Source organism: Pteropus vampyrus, unplaced genomic scaffold (assembly GCF_000151845.1).
Source record: "Pteropus vampyrus isolate Shadow unplaced genomic scaffold, Pvam_2.0 Scaffold193, whole genome shotgun sequence".
Classification (NCBI taxonomy): Eukaryota; Metazoa; Chordata; class Mammalia; order Chiroptera; family Pteropodidae; genus Pteropus; species Pteropus vampyrus.
In genome coordinates, this window is record NW_011888974.1 from 48627 (window position 1) to 58219 (window position 9593).

Sequence of the window (9593 nt, forward strand, 5' to 3'; positions counted from 1 at the left end):
CATGTCATTACACATTTGTCCAAATCCACGGAGTATACCACATCAAGAACAGACCCAAATGTAAACTATGGACTTTGGGTGATTATGATGTATCAATATAAGATCATCGATTTTAACAATGTACCAGTTTGGGAGTGTGGGGGCGTTGATAATGAGGGAGGCTATGCATGTGTGTGTGGGAAATCTCTGTATCTTCAGCTCAACTGTCCTGTGAACCTAAAACTGCTCTAAAAAACTTGAGTCTTAAAAGAAAAAAAAAGAATGGCCCAAAACATCTCAAATATGATGAAAACATGAATCTAGACATTCAAGAAGCAAAATGAACTCCGAAAAATAAACTGAAAGATATCCACACATAGAAACATCATAATCAAATTGTGAAAAGTAAAAGACAAAGAATCTTGAAAGCAGCAAGAGAAAAGTAACATCACATATAACAGATCTTCAATAAGTTATATAGCTGATTTCTCATCAGAAACCATTTAGGCCAGAAGGTAGTGAGATGGCTTTTCTTTCAAAGTGCTGAAAGGAAAAAAAAAAAACCTGTCAACCAAGAAATCTACATTCAGTACAACTATCTTTAAGAATGATATTTAAAAATAAAACGAAGATGGTGAAGATGTGGGGAAACTGACATTCTCATACATTGCTTGTGGGAATGTAAAATGCTACAGCCACTGTGGAAAACAATCTGGAAGTTCTCCAAAAGGTTAAACATAGAAAGAATTACTATATGATCCAGCAATCCCATTCCTAGGTAAATACACAAAAGAACTGACAACAGGTTTTCAGATACTTGTACAGCAATACTTACTGCAGCATTATTCACAACAGTCAAAAGGTAGAAGCAATCCAGGTGTCCATCAACGGGTGAATGGATAAACAAAATGTGGTATATACGTACAACGAAATATTATTCAGCTGTAAAAAGGAATGAAGTTCTGACACGTGCTACCACATGGATGAACCTTGAAGACATCATACTAAGTGAAATAAGCTAGATACAAAAGTATAAATATCGTATGATTTCACTTATATGAAATATCTACAATAGGCAAATTCAGAGACAAAATAGGTAGATGAGTGGTTACCAGGGGCTGTAAGTAGGGGAAAATGGGAAGTTATTGCTTAACAATTACAGAGTTTATGATTAGGGCAATGAAAAAGTTTTAGAAATAATAGTGGTGATGGCACAACACTGTGAAGTAATTAATGCCAATGAATTATACTTTAAAATGGTTACAATGGCAAATTTTACGTTATGTATATTTTTTTCCACAATTTTTAAAAACTAGTAACATGCCAAAAACCAATAAATGGGTGAATTGTATGTGTGAATTATATCTCAACAAAGCTGTTTTTTTTTAAAAAAAAAATTTTTAAAAGAAGAAATATACTACCAAATACACAAAAACAGAGATTCATCACTAGCAGACCCGCCCTACAAAAAACACTAAAGAAAAGTCTTGAGGCAGAAAATAAAAGGACACAAGACAGTAACTCAAATCTACATAAATAAATAAAGAGCACCAGTTAAGTCACTGCATAAGTAAATAAATTTTTTAATGAATAAAAATATAAGACAGTATAAATATATTTTTTCTCCTTTCTGATATAAAAGAAAACTGCATAAAGTGATAATTATAAATATATGCTAATGGGAATATGAGACATAAATATGTAATTTATGACAATAATAGCACAACAGAGGAAGAAAAGGACAGAGCTATATATAAGCAAAGTTTTTGTATAGTACTGAAATTAACTTGGTATTAATCAAAACTAATAAAAGAAATGACAAAGAAATTCAAATGTACACTAGGAAACAGCTATTTAACACAGAAAAAAGCAAAAGGGGATGGCCAGGGGAACAAAAAAAGATGACAAATAACAAAACAGCTGCCCTATATCCTACCTTCATTAAATTATATTAAATAAAAATGGATTTAACACTCCAACTGAAAGGCAGAAATTGGTAAAATGGATAAGAAAACATGACCCTACTATATGTAGTCAAGAGCCATGTTTAGATTCAAAGATACAGATAGAAAATGAAAAGTTAGGAAATTACATAATATACAAATAGCAATAAGAGAACTGAAGCAGCTATACTAATGTCTGGCAAAATAGACTTGAAAACAAAAAAATGTTACTGGAGACAAAGAATACATTTTACAATAATAAAAAGATCAATGCATCAAGAAATAGAACAGCTATAAATATATATGCACCTAGCAACAAAACCACAAAATACATGAAGCAAAAGCTGACAGAACTGAATGGAGAAACAGAGAAGTCAGCAATAGCTGAAGATGTCCATATCCCACTCTCAATAACTGACAGAACAAAAAGGCAGAAAATCAGAAAGGATACAGAAAACTTGAACAATGCTATCGACCAACTTGATCTGTCATTTATAATCTTACACCCACCCAAACAGCAAAATACACATACTTTTCAAACACACATGGAACACAGACCTTGTGCTAGGCTATAAAACGAAGTCTCAATACACTTAAAATGACTAAAATTAAATAAAATAGGTTCTCCAACCACAACAGAATTAGAAATAAATAAATTAGAGAAATTCACAATTCAAAAATTAAATACTTCTAAATAACTCATGGGTCAAAGGAGAAACCACAAAAGAAACTGAAAACTACTTTAAGGTGAATGAGACAAAAACACAACATATCAGAATTGATGGGCTGAGCTAAACAGCGCTTAGAAGAAAAATTATAGCTATAAACACCTACATTAAATAAACAGACCTCAATAGTAGCCTAAACTTCTACTTTAAGAAACAAAAAAGGAGAAGGGAAAAGATGGCGTAGATGACAGAGGCTTTGTTCATCCCTCTTGCAACCACATCAAAGTTGTGACAGAAACACGGAACAAACAGCAAGCAGAGTCATCTGAGATCTAGATGAACAGAAGTCCTACAACTAGAGAGAGAAGTAAGAAATCAACCTGCAACAGTAGAAGATAGAAGCAGGCAAAGACATGAGGCTGCCTGGTCCCAAGAGGCTGAGTGTGACAAAGGCTATGGCAGTGGCAGCCGACAGCTGCAGACATCTCTTAAAGGAGCTGTGTCCGCAATCGGACTTTCATGGTTACAGACCTGCCTGCTCTGAGCACCTGCGCTGCGTCGGCTGCTCAGGGGGCACCAGGAATTTAAAAGGGGACACTTAGTTGATGGAGCAAGGGCCAGAGGTGAGGCTTTCTCCTGGGCAGAAGTGCTGGCAGTATCCATTGTTCCTCTGTTGAGCTCTCCCCATCCCAGTGTGCAGACGTAGCTCCACCATAGCTGAGACATCATCAAATTGGATAACGGAGGTCACTCTGCCCAGACGATTCCTTGAGACTCCACCTCACCAACTCACGGCCCCGCCTAAGCCACATCCAGGTGTGTCCTTGGCAAGTCCCATGCTCCTTGCTGAGCCAACTCCAAGACCCACAAAGGTGGAAGCTGGCCTCAGTTGCTGGTGTGGCCTCTTGAGGCAACAATAAGCACAAGATCTGTGAAAGGCTTGCTGAATTTTAACCGGTGGCCCCAGAGGGGCACAGCCTGGAGCTAAATTTGGCCTGCAGCTGAACCCCTCTCAGGACTGTGCCACTGGACATCTACTACACAAAGCCACAATAATAAGACCAGAAGACAAGAGTTTTGCTTAATACATAGAAACAGACACAGAAAGGCAATCAAAGAGGGAAGACAAAGAAGCAGAAACCATATGAGAGAACAGAACAGAGATCTAGGAATAATGGAGTCAAGCAATCTAACAGATGCAGAGTTCAAAACACTGGTTATAAAGATGCTCAATGAACTTAGGGGAAGTGTAGATGAATTCAGTGAGAACTTTAACAAAGAGATTTTTAAAAAACCCATAAAAATGGAATTGAAATTATAAAAGGGAACCAGTCATAAATGAAGAACGCATTATCTGAGATAAAGAGTATAGAAGAGGAAATCAACAAAGTGAATAAAGAAGAGGATTGAACCACCACTAAAGAGTGTGGGGAAGCCAAGGAAACTCAATCAGAGGATGGGTAAGCCAAGGACACTCAAGCAAAAAAAAAAAGAAGCCAGGACTATAATAATTTAAGGAGCCTCTGGGACAAAATTAAATGTAAAAATATCAGTGTCATAGGGGTGCCTGAAGGAAAACAAGAAGTTGAAGAGCTAGTTGAAAAAATAATGATGGAAAACTTCCCTCAAGTGGCAAAGGAAATAGACATACAATACCAAGAAGCTCAGAGTCCCAAAAAAGAAGAGCCCAAAGAGGCCCATACCAAGACATATTATATTTAAAATGCCAAAAGTTAAATACAAAGAGAGAATCTAAAAAGCAGCAAGAGAAAAGCAGTTAGTTACCTACAGGGGAGCATCCATAGGACTGGCAGCTGATTTCTCAAAAGAAACTATGCAAGACAAAACATTCAACGTGATGAAAATCCAGGATGTATGACCAAGAAGACTTTATCCAGCAAAGCTATTATTCAGAGTCAAAGAACAGATAAAAAGATTCCCAAACAAAAATAAAGGAATTTATCAACATCAAGCTGGTATTACAGGAAATGTTGGAGGGACTTCTTTAAGAAGAAAAAGCATATATCAAAAACATGAATAAAGAATGGTATAACTACATTCCTACAAGTACTTGAAATGGAAAAGAATTAAGTGTTCCAACCAAAAGATATGAAAGCTGAATGGATAAGAAAGTAAGACCCTTACATATGCTGCCTATAAGAGACTCACTTCAGATTAAAAGACACACAGACTAAAAGGAAGGAGATGGAAAAAGATATTGCCTTAATAGAGCTGAATGAAATGGGTAGGACAGAGATATTGCCTTAATTGAGCTGAATGAAATGGGTAGGACAGAGATATTGCCTTAATTGAGCTGAATGAAATGGGTAGGACAGAGAAAGACAAATATTGCATGATTTCACCAGCACGTGGAATCTAAAGAACAAAATAAAAAACAAAAAAAGCAGAAACAAACTCATTGATACAGAGAATATTCTGAGGGCTACTAGTTGAGAGAGGGGTGAGGAGAGGAAGGTGAAAAAGGGCAAAGGGATTAAGAAGTACAAAACAGACATGGAGATATAAAGTGAAGCATAAGGTAATAATTAACAATGTTGTAATAAATATGCAAGGAGGAAGAGTGGGGTGATCACTTTGTGAGTTATATAGATCTCTAATCACTATGCTATACACCTGAAACTAATATATTATTGTATGCCAACTATAATTGAAAAAAAAAATTCACTGAATTGTACAAAGTAAACCTGAGCAGCTAATTATCTATTATATTTCAATAAGGCTGGGTAAAAAAATCATAAGAGGAAAAAAAAAGAAACAAAAAAAAAAGCAAATTAAACCCAAAGCAAGCAGAAGGAAGGAAATAAAAATTCAAGTGGAAATCAATGAAACAGAAAATGCAAAAACAATGGAGAATGTTAATTAAACCAAATGTTGGTTATTTCAAAAAATTAACAAAATTGACAAATATTTATCTAGATAGACCAAGGGAAAATGAGAGATGATACAAATTACCAAAATCAAATGAAAAACTATGGAAATGTAGAGGATTGCAAGTGAATACTATAAACAACTTTATGCCAACAATATTAGATACCTGACATAAAATGGACAAACTCCTAGAAAGATGCAAATTATCAGAGCTGGATCAAGAAGAAATAGAAAACTCTAATATCCCTATAACAAGTTTAAAAAATTGAGTTAGCAATTTAAAAAAACTTCAAACAAAGAAAGCCAAGACCCAGATGACCTACTTCATTGGTAATTCTACCAAACATGTAAATAAAACAAAATACCAATTCTTTACAAACTCTTCTAGCAATTCATTCTATGAGGACAGTATTACCCTGATACCAAAACCAGACAAAAGATCACAAGGAAAACTTCTCGACAAAATATTACCAAACCAAATCCAGCAACATATAAAATGTATTATTCACTATGACCAAGTGTAATTCATCCCAGAAATACAAAATTGGTTTAATATTCAAAGATTAATTAATGTAATATATCCTATTAATAGAACAAAGACAAATACCACACAATCACCTTAATAGACACAGAAAAAGCATTTGACAAAATCCAATCCCTATCCATGATTTAGAAAAAAGAACGCTCAACAAAGAAGGGAAACTTCCTCAACTTGACAAAAAGCATCTATGAAAATCATACTTAATAGTGAAAGACTGTTATCTCTCTAAGATCAAGAATAAAGCAAAGATATTGGCTTTCACCACTTCTATTCAATGATATACTTTAGGTTCTATTCAGTGGAATCAGGCTAGGAAAAAGTAAAAGGTTATTTAAATTGGAAATGAAGATGTAAAACTGTCTTTATTCATAGACAACCAGACAACATAATCTCATATGTAGAAAATCCTAAGGAATTCACAAAAATCTATAGAGCTAATAAATTCAGCAAGGTCACAAAATATAAGCTCAATATACACACAAAAAAAAACTGTATTTCTAGCAATGAACATTCAAAAAATAAAATTAAGAATACAATTCTATTCAGAATAGCATCAAAAAGAATAAAATACTTAGGAATAAATTTAACCAAAGTGTAAGGCTTGTACACTGAAAACTACAAAACATAGTTGAAAGAAATTACAGATTTAAATAAATGGGTAGACATTCTAGGTTCATAGACAGAAAGACACAAAATTGTTTAGATGGAATTTGTCTCCAAATTGATCTACGGATTGTCATAATCCCTATCAAAAACCCCAGCAAGTATTTTTGCAGAATATGGCAAGCCAATCCAAAAATTCAAACACAAAAGCAAAAGCAAAAGATCAGAATAGCCACAATTTATAAAAAGAAAAACAAAGTTGGAGAACTTACATTTCTCAATTTCAAAACTTATTAAAAAGCTACAGTAATCAAAAGTGTAATTTTGGCATAAAGATAGACACATAGATCAATGGAATATAAATGAGAGTTCAGAAATAAACCCTTACATTTACAGTCAATTGATTTTCCACAAAAATGCCGAGACAGTTCAATAAGGAAAAGATAATCTTTTCAACCAATGATGCTAACACAATTGGATACTCACATTCAAAAAGACTGTTATCCCACACCATACACAAAAATCACTCAAATAGGTGGTTCATAGACATAAATATAAGAAAACTAAAAAGCTCCTAGAAGAAAACATAGAAAAATAATCTTTGTGAGCCTGGATTAGACAAAGATTTCTTAGGCATGCTACTAAAGCATAATCCACAGCAGAAAAACTTATCAATTGAATTTCGTCAATATTAAAAACTTTTGCTCTTCAATGGACACTATTAGGAACATAAAAAGAAAAGCCATAAACTGGCAGAAAATATTTGCACACATCATACATGTGATTAAGGACCTATATCCAGGTTACTTTAATAACTCTTACAACTCAGTAAACTCAGTATTAAGAAGTCAAACAACCCAACTTCTCATTCATCTGTAACTTAAATACCGTTTCTCTTAATCTTCCTTTTTTTAGTGAAAAGGTCGTTTGTTATCCCTGACGGTGAGAAGCCAAACTGTTTAAATCTGCTTCTTTTTCATCACCTATCAAGATTTCCACACCATTCCCAAGAACCTAAGCATCCATGTTTGCTCTTCCGAGTATTGGCTTCCGAGATAAGTAGCCCTCCCTTAGCTATCTTTTGCTGCATTTTTTTTCAAAACTGAGTCAGAGAGAGACCTCTTGTGCAACCATTCTAATGTGTTTAGAACGCTCATCCTTCCTCTCTCATCCTGTTACTGCGCCAGCTAACATTTCCTTTCTGAGTTGTTCACCGACTCCAGCCAGCTCATATTTTCGCTGACTTTTTGAAAAACTGCCTTTCCTAACAGAACTTCTGGAGTCACGCTGGCCAGAGTGCGAATCCCACAGCACATGCACCTACTAGCTGTGGGACCTGGGGCCTCTGGCTTAAAACCCTCTGGGCTTCCCTTTCCTCTCCTGCGGTGACAACCCCGACTCCCAGGATGATGTGCGAATGACGCGAGCCGGCCACACTACCCAGCATGTTTCAGCCATTCGGTAAATACTGGCAATGTCCCTAACGCCCTCCCCTCCTGGGTCTGCAGCCCGCTCGAGGGTCGTTCTCCCCCAAATCTGACCACCCAGTGTCTCCAACTTCTCAAAGAGGGCCAAGGGCCGAGGGGAGTGGGAGGAATGGAGCCGCGGCCCGCACCTTTTGGTCCAGCTCCAAGCGGTAGGGCACCGGCTGGATCCTGCGGGGCGGCCGCGAGCCGGCACGGGGCTGGGGCCCGGAGCCGGGCAGCACGAAGGTGGGCACGCCCAGTGCCCCGGAGAAGCTGAAGCCCCACACGAATATGCGGTCGACCCGGGCCGCACGCTCGCCCACGTACTGGAACACGGGCGCGTCTGCCTCGGCCTCTGCCGCCTCGCGCCGGCTCCGGGAGCGCCGGGCCGCGGTCCAGTGCCCTCGCCCGGGTCCCGGACCCCTCAGCCGGCGCCCCAGCCGAGGTCCCACCGCCAGCGCTACCAGTGCCATCCTCTGCTTCACGCCTCAGCGGCCCCTGGGCGCCGCCATTTTGCGTAACCCTTGACCCCACGCCCCGGCGGAAGAGCCCGCGATCACGCTCACTACTGGCTGAAGGCAAAAGGGCTGAGGGCAGGCAAAGGCTCAGCGGGCCGGGAGGGCTAGGCGGAGCCAGGTATTGCCAATCCTTTTTGAGCTGGCGGTGAGGACCTGGTCCTGGCCCTGCGTGTCTAGTGCGCGACTGTTGTCCGAGCTCCGGCGCCCAGCCTTAACTCACGTTCCTGCTCAACGCACGTTTGCTGAGCCTGGCTCGGGCGGGCGTGGGCGCTTTTTTTTTTTTTTTTTTTTTGCCAGGCCCTTCGCTTCTTGCGGTCAGCAGGGGTAAAACTTAAGGGGTTGCCCATTCTGCGCAACTGCAGTATAGTACTCTTTCCTACTCTATTTTATTCCCTTTGCCACTGTTCTTCGTCATTTCTTTACCTGGTTGCACTGTTCCTGTTCCCATGAGCTACCAGGTCATTCAGTTTGTGCTCCAGCCACAGTGAGATAGAATGTAGCTCTTATTGTGGTCATTCGCTGCCCAAAAGACCGTAGTGATTCCCTGCTGTCTTCAATGCATTCTCCTCCCCAGCATCACCTTGCCTATTAGCCTGTCACGACACTTGAGTCAGGTGGTTCTACTTGTAATTTCTGTTTCAGGCCTCCCTACTTGGCAACACAGTGCCTCAGATGCCCATCCAATGCCCTTGTCTACCTGCAGTCGTCTGGCAAACTTCTACTCATCTTCTAAGATCCAACTCCAGCACCTTCGTTGAAGTTCCATGAAGGCAGCAACTTTAGTTTATTCAGATTGTCCTCATCAACTGTGTACTCGAGTTTAACGTGCAGCCAGGAGCAAAGGACACTCTCATGAATAAATGATCTAGCAGTCTAGGGACCTGGGTTCTACTCCTGGCTCTCTGCTCCTGACTTGCTGACAACTTGAGACGTTGTCTCCTTTCTCTGGATCTCACTTCCAAAATAAAGAGGTTAAAATATATATA

The 9593-nt window shown here is 38.7% G+C and overlaps 1 protein-coding gene and 1 long non-coding RNA gene across 2 annotated transcripts in view; one reads left to right on the forward strand and one right to left on the reverse strand.

Moving 5' to 3' along the window:
• RCC1L (RCC1 like) overlaps positions 1 to 8633 on the reverse strand; it is a 46549-nt gene extending 37916 nt beyond the window's left edge. Inside the window, exons 1-2 of the mRNA XM_023537550.1 lie at positions 8239 to 8633; positions 7151 to 7197 (exon numbers count right to left, since the gene is read on the reverse strand). Coding sequence (XP_023393318.1) covers positions 7151 to 7197; positions 8239 to 8562 — 371 coding nt within the window. The 5' untranslated portion in view covers positions 8563 to 8633. The remainder of the gene's footprint in view (positions 1 to 7150; positions 7198 to 8238) is intronic.
• A 273-nt stretch (positions 8634 to 8906) lies between these two features.
• LOC111746529 lies at positions 8907 to 9585 on the forward strand. Its single transcript, XR_002783156.1, has 2 exons — positions 8907 to 8968; positions 9250 to 9585. It is a non-coding gene; the product is annotated as an uncharacterized LOC111746529 (long non-coding RNA).
• The last annotated feature ends 8 nt before the right edge of the window (positions 9586 to 9593 follow it).